This window comes from Aotus nancymaae, unplaced genomic scaffold (assembly GCF_030222135.1).
Source record: "Aotus nancymaae isolate 86718 unplaced genomic scaffold, 86718_ANA_hifiasm-v0.15.2.pri h1tg000007l, whole genome shotgun sequence".
Lineage (NCBI taxonomy): Eukaryota > Metazoa > Chordata > Mammalia > Primates > Aotidae > Aotus > Aotus nancymaae.
Genome location: NW_026988418.1, coordinates 48920134 through 48934190, shown reverse-complemented (window position 1 = coordinate 48934190; position 14057 = coordinate 48920134). Strand labels below are relative to the sequence as shown.

The 14057-nt window shown below is 35.5% G+C and overlaps 1 protein-coding gene across 1 annotated transcript in view; it reads left to right on the top strand.

Annotated features, from left to right (window-relative positions):
* Positions 1–14057, top strand: part of COL24A1 (collagen type XXIV alpha 1 chain) — a 390193-nt gene that overhangs the window by 14688 nt on the left and 361448 nt on the right. The window contains exon 3 of the mRNA XM_064372593.1: positions 8264–9633. Coding sequence (XP_064228663.1) covers positions 8264–9633 — 1370 coding nt within the window. The remainder of the gene's footprint in view (positions 1–8263; positions 9634–14057) is intronic.

The window sequence follows — 14057 nt, the reverse complement described above, 5'->3', positions numbered from 1 at the left end:
TTCTATCTCAAGAAAAATTAATTAGGTAAGCTTGAGTTTTCTGAGGATTTGACAGATGTAGACACCTTTTCTTACCTGATATGTGTATTTTCCTTATTACTTTTCCTGTGTTGGTGGGCTGGCTGCCAGTGAGATATTGGCATAGCTACCACACTTCTCTATGATGAGTTGCACCATGCATAATGTGTAACTAATTCTTAACGTGCACATCTTTCTCAGGTTCATGATCTCTAGATGTGAAAACCACATGTGTAAAAATCTATGTGTAGAATACTCATCTCGAAGAATTTCCTGTAGAAATTAATCTGAAATGTGTTTATTGTTAACAGAAGTAGTTCATTGTAGCTGCAGTAACTTCAAGTCCTTTCTGCCAAACACTTGGATGGGCACTTAGCCAAAACTTTTATACATAGCTTAGAGCTTCATTTTTCATTTTATAAATAAACTTGCATTTATCTCTTTATACAGAATAGTTGTGCTATTTAAACTAAGAATACTTTAAAGAAATGATTCCCACCTTTAACATACCCAGTGTGACAGTGGTATTTAAACACAGGTGTTCCAGAGCTAGCAGCCTGGAGTTAAGTCCAGCTTCCACCATTTATTAGCTAACTGACCTTGAGCAAGTTTCTTAAATACTCTAAGCCTCATTTTTAACAACTCTAAAGTAAAGAAAGTAATAATACTTACTACAAAAGGCTGTTGTGTGGATAAAATAACACATGTAAAGTGCTTAGCACAGTGCCTGTTACATAGGATACAATAACTTTGAGTAGAAAGAGGGAATATTCCAGATGCTTTTCTTTCCCATATCCTCATACTATTGAAAAATAAAATAAAACAGTTTATTTTAAACAATTTTCTTTAGTTCCTTAACTCAGTGAACTGGAGCTAGGAAGCTGTATTTGAGTCTTGATTCTGATACTGATGATGTGGCTGAGACTATAAAAAATAATACAAAGTGGATATTGGGCAATTATCTAGTTCATTTAGTCAGTTTGGGTAAATTGGCAAGAAAAAGAAAAATGTGTTGATATCTGTATAATCTTTCTCATTTGCAAATTTGGTGCTTTTATTTTAAACAATAATATTTGTTCTTTCCTACAAACAGGAAAGAATATAGCTTTGGGGACTTGGCTGATCAAGACATATGAAAATTTAAAACAGGGAGAATTCATTAAATTTAAGTGCAACGTTATATTAATTTAGGTTTTTTTTTTTTGTTTTTTTTTTTTTTTTGAGACGGAGTTTCGCTCTTGTTACCCAGCTGGAGCGCAATGGCGCCATCTCGGCTCACCGCAACCTCCGCCTCCTGGGTTCAGGCAATTCTCCTGCCTCAGCCTCCTGAGTAGCTGGGACTACAGGCAAGCGCCACCATGCCCAGCTAATTTTTTGTATTTTTAGTAGAGACGGGGTTTCACCATGTTGACCAGGATGGTCTCGATCTCTTGACCTCGTGATCCACCCGCCTCAGCCTCCCAAAGTGCTGGGATTACAGGCGTGAGCCACTGCGCCCGGCCCCAAATTTAGTTATTTAGTAGTTAATAGTTAATTCTATAATTTGTTATAATTTATAAAGTGATATATTACTCTTTTTATCTAAAAATTTATAACTTTCTTTTAAATCTTTTAAGCTGCCAATTACTAAGAAATGTAAAAATCTCTCCATTTTGAGAGGTAAACATAATAATGCTGTTCTTGTTCTTCCAATCTGTGATAGAATTTCATTGAATATTGACATATAATTGTTCTTTGGTTCTCTGTACTTGTAAAATGAGTATAACCATTGGATCTCCCATGTCTATTTCTTTAGGCATATACTGTATTCTCCCCAACAGAGTCAATTGATATAGCCAATGAGTTTAGTGTCAAAGACTTTGTTATGACTCGTAGTTTTATCCTCTACTAAGACTTAATTTCTCCTTTCTTGCTCCCTCTTTCTTCATCTATTTCCCCAATCCTCCTTCTCCCACCCCCTTTCTCTTTCTCCCACCCCCTTTCTCCTTCTCCCTCTTCTGTCTTTTATTCTACCTTGTGATAGTAATATCAGTACTGCTTACTCTACAAGTTTGAAATGAAAGGCAAGCAAGTTTGGGCTGTCTGTGTTCATGTAGAATGTCAGCTTTGTAAGCTTAGAAGACTGATTTTATTAGCATACTGAGAGAGGATCTATTTCTCATTAGTGTTTAACAAAACAACAACAAACAAAAATTGCACTGATGCCTTAAAGGGGAGATAACACTTGAACTGAACCTTGTAAGATGAATAAAGGTTGGCATGAAGGCATATACTTAGCAGGACTTTGAAGGGGTGAAATAAAAAAACAGATAAGCTTTGTTATGGCAAGAAATTCAAGGAAGAGTAAATACAGAGAGTGGAGAATGCTGTGAAGTGGGCAGATATATCAGTGAAGAAAAAAATCAGTAAGGGGTATGTATTAATCTGTTTTCATGCTGCTGATAAAGACATACTCAAGACTGGGCAATTTACAAAGGAAACAGGTTTAATAGACTTATAGTTCCACATGGCTGGGGAGGCCTCACAATCATGGTGGAAGGCCAGGAGGAGCAAGTCACATGGATGGCAGCAGGCAAGAGACAGCCTGTGCAGGGAAACTCCCTCTTATAAAACCATCAGATCTCATGAGACCCATTCATTATTGGAAGAACAGCATGGGAAAGACCTGCTCCCATGATTCAATCACCTTCCACCAGGTCCCTCCCACAACATGTGGGAATTCAAGATGAAATTTGGGTGGGAACACAGCCAACCATATCAGGGTAGTATAAAGTTAGAGAGCTGTCCTGAAGACCACCCTTACTTCTGACACTAGCTTCAAGTTAAGGGGTCCCAAGACTACTCTCAGCCTCAGTAATACTCTAGAAGGACTTACAGAACTTACTGAGATTTGTTAGAGTATTCACTGAAGTGTTATATTCACAGTTAAAGATACAGATTAAAGTCAATACAAGGAATGAACTAAGGGTTTAGAGCATCCTGAGAAGAAAGAACAGTAAGTACAAATGCCATGAGTTTAAAATTACTTTAGTGGGTTTAAGGATTAAGAAAAATACTAGTTTGCCTGGAGCAAAGTTAGGTAAGATGAAACAATAGGAGATGTGATCAGAGAGATAAGAAGGGAATAAATGGCACAGGTGTCTTATACGATGGAAAGCCATTGGAGGATTTTGGTTAGAAGAGTGGCATAATCTACTTTACACTATGAAAAGATAATTCTGGCTGCTTGTGTGGTTGTGAGGCTCTTTACTGAAAGAGGCACTAAAGTAAGAAAAATGAGGTTTGGGGAAAATACATTGAAGTGGAAATGCTTTTGGAACATCTAATTTCTATTTGATAAATTCAATAGACAATTGAATATGCAAGCCCAGAAGAGAGGTTTGTGAGTCAGCATATGTGGTTGTTGCAGCCATGGTTTAGATGAAGTCATCAGGCCTGGTATTTAGTGTAAAAAGAACAACGCGTTGTCTTGGTGACACCACCATTTATTTTACACTTAAGAAGCAAATAAAGGAAGCAGATACAGTCAGTTCTGCTGTTAGGTAACACATACCTTTCCTAAATTTCACCATGTTAAGAAATTAGCTTTAGAGGACTGCCTGCATGCAAATTCTGCCTCTGCACTTCCTAGTTGGGTGACCTTGGGCAAATAATTTAACTTTTCTGTGACTTACTTTTCATAACTCTCAGATGGTGATAACAATAGTGCCTACTTCATACAGCTATGGTGAGAATTATGTGACTTAAAACATTAAAGTTCCTAGAATAACGCTTGGCACATGGAAATTTAATAAATGCTGCTGTAATTCTTATTATTAAAAATTGTGAAGCACCTAATATAGTGCTGGGTTGATCATTAAGATTCTTTAAATGGTAACTGATTTTCTAAGTAGCATGAACTGGATTGATTTTGTATATAGGGCCACTCACCAAGCAAGCAATTTACTTCAGGCGACGCAGTTATTTCATGTTGTAAACATTGGTAAGGAATATCTAAATTCAACCCCAAATTGTAATTTGGTGATACACAGGTCCAGATATAAATTAAATGTTCAAGAGTCTGACCTCTGAGTGAAAGCCTTTCTTCTTCTCTCCCCTACCCCTATTTTTTTTTTGTCTACAGTTCTCCCCAGCTCAACTCATATGTGCCTCTACCCTTAAATGTTTTCTAGTCTCTCCTCTTAACATCTTGCTCAAACACATTTGCTAAGTGTGTTCATACTCAGGTATGAAAGCTTAAAATTAGGATGACAATTTGATGATTTCACTTCAGGTACCAATTTTGGTGGCTATCTAGACAGTATTCCTCACTGAGATTTCTGCAGGGCAAAAGTGATTCTGCCATGAATAATTAGTGACATTTGCCAAGGGATATGTGGAGTGGTGTGGGGATTATAATGGCTGAGAGGTCGTGTGGTGGTGCAGTCAGAGAATTTGAAGTCATGCTGATTGGGCTCAAAAGCAGTTCAACCATTTATCAGCTGCATGACCTTGACCAAGTATTTTAATCTCTCTGTGCCTCAGATTTTTCATCTGTGAAATGAGTGTAGACTTTAAACATAAACTTGAAACCAAGAGATATTATCTTCCCACTTCTGTTCTTGGATGTCATACAAAAGAAAAAAAATGAATGAAATAATAAACAAATTTAAAAACCATTTTCAGTAAAACTAGGGGACTAATATAATCTGCAAACCCCCAAAATATGCTAGAAAAGCAGGTGCCACATGGAATAAAGTCAATAGTGAGACTTCAGAAAGCACCAGCAAAACCAGACTTTCTGAAGGTGAAAAGCACACCCCAAACTACACCTTTAGCCCTTGTACACAAGTGCTATAAGGTCTGGAGAAGGGAGAAACTGCCAAGGGGCAAGTATAATAAAGAAGCACAGATAATAGCTAAAATAGATCAGTGGGGACAGATCTCACAAAATGCAAAAATCTAACTGAGATGAAGGATTCATTCTGAAGCATATACCAATGTGAGTGGATATGGAGGAAGGAGAATGAAGGGTTATACATAGAGCTGACTAAAGAAGTCCTCCTGGACTAGATTTGGTTCAGAGAAGAAGGTGGGGCTAGAAGCTCTTTAAAATGAAACTGGTAATACCAGAGCAGAGCCTTTGGGTTTTGAGACATGGAAGTCACGGCCCATCCTCTTCTTGAACCAGCATCTTTCTATAAGTTGCTAGGTTAGGAATTAATGAGTAAAAGAAGTTGGCACAGCACAAATAGAAATATACAATAAGGAAACATGTAAGGAAAATGAGAATGTACACACACAAAAATGTTGCTATTAAACAGAAAAATATTCTGACCAAATATGTTCCCCTTGTCATCTATATAAAAAAAGATACTAAGGCAGAAATAAAAGAACTCAGAGAAAAGTAAAAGAAGGCAAGATTTTAAAAGAATATGAATTGTGAGCTTGTGGAAGTCAGAAAAGAAGTCATAGAAAAATTACTTCAAAATCCAGATAAAATTGGAAGGAACACAAAGGGAAATTATACTTTGTAGGAAATAGTAAAGAGAAATAACAAAAACAAAAATGAATTTAAAAAAGCATAATGAAAAGCATTACAGAGAAATGATACATATAGAAGACAACAATTCAATATACTTATAATAGGAATTTTTGAAGAAGAAAACCAAAACTATGAAATAGAACCAATATTCAAAGATACAATTCATTAAAAGTTCGCTGAAGTAAATTAAAAAAGATTTGAATCTATGCAATGAATGGGCATACTATGCACCTGGAAACCTTTATCAAGAATGGTCAATATGGAGCCATGTTCTGATAAAATGATTGCCTTTCAAAGATAAAGAACAACTCTTTGGAGAATGTTGGTAAAAATATAAAGTCACTTGTAAGGAGAAAAGAATTTAGCTGACTTCTGATTTAGAGAGACCACTTGAGAACCATGGAGCTACAGCTGCAAGCTATTCAAGGAAATAGAGTATCATGAAAGAATTTTATATCCCATGAAATTTAAGTTACAACGCTACAAACAATCGATTCGGAAAAGTCCAACACTCAGGAAATGTTCCCATAAACCCTTCTTGAGGAAACTATTAGAGGATAAACTTCAGCCAAAGAGAAGCGACTTGGGAAGCTACTACAAAAGGCTGGCTCTATTTGTCGAAAGAAAATGTGGGGGAAAAAAGAACATAAATGCCATATAAAGTAACAATGTAGGAATGGTACAATCACCAAAAAATAGTAGGAGAAGAGAGGAAAAAGATGGAGAGTAGATTGGGAGAGTAGATTAATTTTGCTGATTGCCTTATCTGAAGAAGCTGGTAATTAAATATGCAAAGTTGGGCCGGGCGCGGTGGCTCATGCCTGTAATCCTAGCACTTTGGGAGGCGAGGCGGGTGGATCACAAGGTCAAGAGATCGAGACCATCCTGGTCAACGTGGTGAAACCCCGTCTCTACTAAAAATACAAAAAATTAGCTGGGCATGGTGGCGCTTGCCTGTAGTCCCAGCTACTCAGGAGGCTGAGGTAGGAGAATTGCCTGAACCCAGGAGGCGGAGGTTGCGGTGAGCCCAGATAGTGCCATTGCACTCCAGCCTGGGTAACAAGAGCGAAACTCCGTCTCAAAAAAAAAAAAAAAAAAAAAAATACAAAGTTGGTAAAATAAATGAAAGAAATATAAGGATATTTAACTATGAAAAGGTAAACACTAAGAAAGATATTCCTGTTGACTGATACTAGGCGGTATAGGAAAGGGCTAAAAGGAAGAAAAAATAAAACATTGTTCAAAGGAATATATGCCTAATGAAAGGACTAGGGTCATTATATACATTTAAAATTTTAAAGGAAACCCATAGAATAAAAATACAAAACCCTTCTAAATCTCAAAAGACATACAGAAAGCAAAGCAAATGAAACAAACTACATAGTGAAAGACGTCAAAAATTAAAGTGGTAAAATATAATATAAAATAATATAACAGGTTAAACAAACCATAATATTAGCAAATGTAGATAGATTTAGTTTATATATTCAAAGAAAAAAATTTCAGATTGGATCAAAAACAAATGCAACCCCTTTTTCTTTACCTAAAACAAAGTGTTGCAAAGTATATGAAAACAAAAACAAAGGCAAAGGTGTATCAGACAAATGTAAACAAAAAGAAAGTCAGATGAGGGGAGCTTAGTCTTACTACCAGTTAAGGTAATGCCAAAAAAAAAAAACCCAATAAACTAGACATCGAAGGTCTTTTTGTAATTCTGAAAAGTGCAATACTCAATAAATATGTAAACTGTATGATTATCTATGCATGAAAACCATGACATCAATATTCATAAACCAAAGACCACAAGAGAGAAAAGGCCAAATAAACACACTTCTGGTAAGAGACTTTACCTCTCAGTAGATGGGAGATTAAATGTATAAAAATAAACAAGGATATAGAGGATTTAAATAGCATAAACAATGAGGTACAACTAACTGGTAAGTATTAGATTTTGTACCTTCAAACACTTTTCCGAGAGCTTATGAAATGTTATTGAAAATTGACCACTTACAAAGCTAATTGAGTTTTAAAAAATTAAGTACTGATTAGACACCATTCTCTGCTCATAATACTAGTAATAACAAAATCAGAAAACAGGAAGACTCTTCTAACTGAAAATTTAAAACTTTTTTAAACCATTTGGGTCAAAGAGAAAATACAAATAAAAATAGTTTTCAGAAAACAACAAAAATGAAAATACTACATATCGAAATCTATGGGATGCAGCTAAAGCAGCACTCAGAAAAATGTCCCCCGCTTAAATGCCTTAATTATCAAGGAAGAAAAGAAAAATAAAGAACTAAATACAAAAATTAGCCAGGTATGATGGTGTGCCCTTGTGTGCCAGCTTCTCAGGAGGCTGAGGTGGGAGGATTCCTCGAGTCCCGGAGTTCAAGGCTGCAGTGAGCTATAATCATGCTGCTGTACTCCAGCCTGGGCAACAGGTGGAAACCCTGTCTCTAAAATAATTAATAATAAATAAGTTTTGGGTTTAGAGATTGGCATGTGTGTAGGGGGAGGGGCATGTACTTTATTCAAATTATTGAGTATAATGTCTTACCCTCCGCCTTTCTATTTCTTATTACCCATAATTATTGATAGAACATGCTTATTTTGGAAATTACTGCTGCTACAAGAAAGATTTTCTCATATTCAAACATTTATATGAACACATGAATGCATAAAAGTAAGATTCTTTCTCTCTCTCTTTTTAATTTACAGGCATAGATATTCTTCATCAACTAGGCCTTGGAGGCAAAGATGTAAGACACTCCTCATCAGTGACTGCTGTACCATCATCATCTACACCATTACCTCAGGGGGTCCGTTTAACACAATTAGGTGTCATTTTAAAAAATGATGCTCATATCGAGTCTTCTCTCATGAAAATTTTACCAGTCAACTTAGGGCAGCCGTTTACAATATTAACTGGGTTACAGTCACATCGGGTGAACAATGCATTTCTCTTCAGCATTAGAAATAAAAATAGACTGCAACTAGGAGTACAATTACTACCTAAAAAATTAGTAGTACACATGGGAGGAAAGCAGCCTGTAGTTTTCAACTACAGTGTTCATGATGAGCAGTGGCACTCATTTGCCGTTACTGTTAGAAATCAACTTGTCTCAATGTTTGTTGAGTGTGGAAAGAAATATTTTAGCACAGAGACTATTTCAGAAGTTCAGAGCTTTGATTCTAATAGTGTATTTACCTTAGGAAGTATGAATAATAATTCTGTCCATTTTGAAGGAATAGTATGTCAGTTAGATATTATTCCTTCTGCAGAAGCATCTGCAGACTACTGCAGATACATGAAACAGCAGTGTCGCCAAGCAGACAAACACCAATCTGAAACAAGCCTTCCTTGCACAACTCTCATACCAACTAAGATACCAGAACATTCTCCCCTGCCCAAACGATTTGCTGTAAAAGTACTGTCAGAGGATTCATTTATTCAAGACAAAAGCATTCCAAATATCATAAGTAATGATTCTGAAACAGTGTATGAGAGACAAGAACACCCGATATCAAGATCGCAGTTATCTTCTCTTCAGTCAGGAAATGTCTCTGCTGTGGATCTCACAAACCTTGGGATTCAGGCCAAAGAAATGATCACTGAGGAAGATACTCAGACAAATTTAAGCCTGTCAGTGACCCCTCATCACCTCAGTGAGGCAAGAATGAATACCAAGAAGAAATTTAATTCTCTCCTAAACGTATCTGGCAATATCACACAACATGATGATAGAGTAACTGGTCTGTCACCATTTAAGAAGATGTCATCTATTCTTCCACAAGTAAAACAAGATACAATGACTAATCTCAAGAAAGCTATCACAGCAAATCTGCACACTAATGAACTCATGGAAATGCAACAGATTTTAAACACAACCTTGTATAGAGAGACAAATGAGCCATCTGTGGATAATCACCTTGATAAAAGGAAAGAAGGTGAATTTTATCCTGAAGCTACATATCCCATTGAAAGTAGCTATGAAACTGAGCTTTATGATTACTATTATTATGAGGCTCTAAATACAATGCTCGAAATGGAGTATCTGAGAGGGCCAAAAGGAGACACTGGACCTCCCGTAAGTGTTTTTTTTTTAAATTTAGTATCTCTTAATATGCTAACTTACAATACAAATTAAAGAGAGTTCTCTGGATCAAACAACACATAACAGATACAATCCATCATAGAAATGCATCCTGGCACAGTAAGAGAATTTGTGAATTTATGCTTGCTGTAACACATCTGCTAGAATGTAACCCTGGCTCAAATATTGTGCTTTTGTTCTTCAATTGGTAGGCTGAAAAGTTACTTAATTCTGGTAAAGTAGTGGGCAAACTATTTTTCTTGTTCATTTGAAATTAAATCAGGAATTCAACTACTAAATATAGGTCATCATTCTTTGTATTTTGAAAATCATAGGATGAATTGATAGTCATGTTAAGGATACAAAAGATATAGTAGATTAAAGAAAAATATATTAACTACATCCACTAAATATTCTTACAGCAAAATAGCATCTAATGGATTAAAATAGAGTTTAAAACTTACTTTAGATAGAGATTATTGTGTAGTGAATCACTGACTGTCCTTAGTGATATGGTCAATTTATATTTATGGGTTAAAGCTCCCCTTGCCTAACACACACAAAAACACCAGTTATCAATCAATTCAATGGGAAATAAAACAGCCAAGGCACTTGTTTAATATCTTATAAACAAAACTGTGAGATAATAGACTGAATTTTTCAGCTCTGAATTTCTTTTGTTATATAGGTGGGAGTTAGAGATCAACATTTGAAAATTTCTAAAATCATTTAAAAACCACTTAAAGCCATTTAAAATCACAGTGTTGAAAATATTGTTTTCACCTTTCATATTTGTTTACCTTAATTTACCTTTATGGCTTTGGAAATTTTTTTTCAAAATTGCAAGTAGACTAAAATATGTCTTATTTAATGAAAATAAAAATTTGAGTTTTTGGTTTAGCTCTAGAAATCACAGAATGGGAGAGGATGAAGCCACTTTCTTAGCTTGTGTTTTCTTTGTGGTTATTCCTAGAAGTGATTTGATAGGTATTGAGCCACTCTTGTTAGAGTAAATATTTAGAAGTTTAAAAATAAAATATGAACAATATATTATTATGGAGAAATAAGCTCTTTAGGACAATTATCAACATATTGGTCATAAAATGGAATCACTGGGGATGCCATATTAAACAAATAGTTATGGAAGTCATTTACTTTTTTCAGAAAAAGTCAGTCTGATCAGATGAGCATTGATCTCTTCTATAAATTCAAAAATAGTCATTCAATATTGGCAGGTGAAGCAGAAATATTCAGCAGATACTTATGTAGTCTCTGCTTTATGCAAGACGGGAACACAAAGTATGTATAACCCAGTCATTGCTCAGAAAGAGCTTATGTTTCATAATGAGGATAAAGGAAGCACATTTATAACTATTTAATATATCTTGTGGTAAAGTAGTATAAATGCTGAAGAGGGATGTGAATTAAGTGTATGGGTAAGAGATGTTCAAAGGTAAAAAAAAAAAATAGTTATTTTTTTGATGGAGTCTCTGTGAAAGGTCACTTAAAGCTGAGCTATTCAGAATAAGTTCTTGTGGACAAAGTTAGTTATGACCTAAGCTCTACAAATGGGTAAGATTTTGATAGGTAAGAGGACTAGGTGAGTTTTTTATAACAGCACAATAGCTATCGTTTATTGAGTTCCTTATAGAAGATGCTCTACCAGTCTCTTTATGTATATTATCTTAAAAGAACTTTGTAAAGTTAGTAGCATTATCCTCATTTTTCAGGTGAAGAAACTGAAGCCCAAAGGAGTTAATTTACTTGCCCACAATGACATTGTTGGTAAATGATAGAGCCAGGGTTTGAATCCAGTTTTTCTTCCGCTAAAGCAGACAAAGAAAGATCCAAGCTTGATGGTGTCAGCTTGTGGACTTTTTTAACTGTCAAATGATCATTCTAACTTTATCTTTCTCTCAAAGGGAAATTTTGCAGGTTTCTAAGCAGAGCTATTAATCAGAAAGTCGGTCTGGTAACAGTGTCCAGGATAGGAAGTTTCTGTTACCATCTTGGTGTTAAAGGACTAGAACATTACCTAGGTTATCAACAGTGAATATGCAAAGGAAAAGTAGAATTTAAGAGATTCTGAAGGAAGATTTCATAGAACTAGGAAATTAATGGGACCTAGGGACCAAGGAAAAAGGAAAAGAATAAAAGATGACTATCAAATTTTAAGCTTGTAGATTGAGAGAATAGTGATATCATTATTAGAAACCATAATTAAGAGGGAAAGTCAATTTTAGAAGAGAAAAATGAAACTTTTAAAGAACTGTTGGTAATTAAGCTGTTAGAAGAGTTGGAGAAGCTGAAGCAAAGAACAGATGTCAAGGCTGGGGATATAGATTTGGGAGTATTCCCATCAAGATTATAGTTGAAACTATAGAGTTGGATAAGATTTTCAAAGAGAGGAATGTGGCAGAGGGTCACCAGTCAAATCAGGGGGACGTTCACTTTTTGGTTATAGAAAGAAAAAGTAGAAGTGTGATGAGAAGTCAGATGGAAGAAAAGAACAGTGATATCAAAATATCAAAAAAAAAAAAAAAAAAAAAGCAGTATCAGAAGGCTAAAGAAGAGAGTTTTGAGAAGGAATTGATCAGCAGGGCCAAAAGAGACAGAGAAGTCAAAGAGAATGAGGACTGAGAAAAAGGGGTAATCTGTTGGCTATTTTGATGAGGAAGTCATTGTCGAACTTCAAGACTCCAACTTCAGCACAGTATAGAAGACTAAAGGTAGATCTTAGAGAGCTAATAAGTGACTGAATGTTGATAAAACAATGAACTTGTAGGGATTGCTTCACTTCTTCTTGAAGTCGATATAACTGAAAAGCCTGAAGCCAGACTGGTTTTTCCTACTTTTAGGTGACAATTTTTTCCTGCCTATATACCCATGCAGTTCTTTATCTTTGAAGTTCTTTAAACCTATTAGGTTCTGAATCAGGTTTTTGGGGGGTACTCTTTTGATCTGAAGATTATTTTTTATTATAGAAAGACCTCTACTTATAATAATCACATATTGCTTGGTTCCCTTCTTCTGAATTCTTCAGGCATACCAGTTTGCATATGTTGAATATCATCTGTGATGACGAATGGTATTTATTATCTTCTCTACACCCCGTCATTATGATTGCTACTTTTCCATTTTGTGTAAACTGTTTTCTTCTATATATTCCTATCCCTTCATTGATTTTTAAGTTATATTTAATCAGTTTTTATTGCTCTGACATGACTTTCATCAAAAAGTTTCCTTTTTGCTCTATTTTTTAATCTTCCAAGGACTTCTTTGAGCTTTATTTTTGTAGATTAATGTCATCTTGAAATTCTTTGACTATATAGTGAACTGTATAACTTAACTCTTTCTCTGTTGTATAGAGTAATTCCTCTTCTGGTAAATGATTTTCATCTACTTTAAATTTATTTTCCTGTCCTCCTACTTTTCCCTTCCCCCAATATCTATTTATAAATCCTCTACTGGTTGCTCTCTGGTTGTTATTCATTTTTAAAATAAAGGTAACTCTATCTGGGCTATTTGTTTCAGAATGATAAAGGGAGAGGCATAGAGAAGTAAGGTGGAATGCTGCAGAGTCAAATTTAGATTGCTGCCTAAAACACCATCTTACCATATTTGTTTTGTCTTCTACAGAAAGGCATGTGTCCTCTCATGTTCATGCACAATTTGTTGTGAAGCCCTTTGTATCACAGGCTCTCTGAGGAGTGATAGGGTGATTTGTATTTTTCTTGTATTTCATCCCCGCTCACCAGAGAAGGGTTTGGTTGTAGATCATAAAATGGTATGTTCTTCTTCTTCAGCTCCACCTTTTCTACTCTTGGCTCTTTGAGGTTGGGTTTTTACAGGATCATGAATTATATTTCCTGTGGCTTGCCCATTCCCTTAAACCTTATTGTTGTAATAAAAACAATTCTTGAAATGGATTTCCAAGACTAATATGTGTCCAAGGTTTGAGGTCTGAGGAGGTTTTTGGTTTTGGTTATCTCTTAACACCTTCGTTCCAAAGTTCTTAGTATTGGGCAGGTAATCTTCATATTTCGTGGTTTGTGGCTATGCTCTTTCCTTGTTTCACTGGGGATGAAGTTTTCTTCCTTTGGTGCTTTTTGTTTTTTACAGCTGGTTTTGAGGGAGGGAGGGTAGTCTGAAAAATGTTCTCACTCTGACATCTTTTATCAAAATTCTCTAGAGATCTTTTAAAAACATTATCTGAATCAGATAACGTTATTTATCAGCTTAAGTCCTTCGGTGGAAGAAGATTATAGCCCTTAAACTGAAACTCTTTATCCTGACCTGGGCAGTAGGTGGTACGGCCCCTGCTTACCTCTGCAACTGTGTCTTGCCCCACTTTTCCCCTTGCTCTATTAGTTTTCTTTTAATTCCTCAAAAAGACTGTGTCTTTTCTTTGTTTGGTT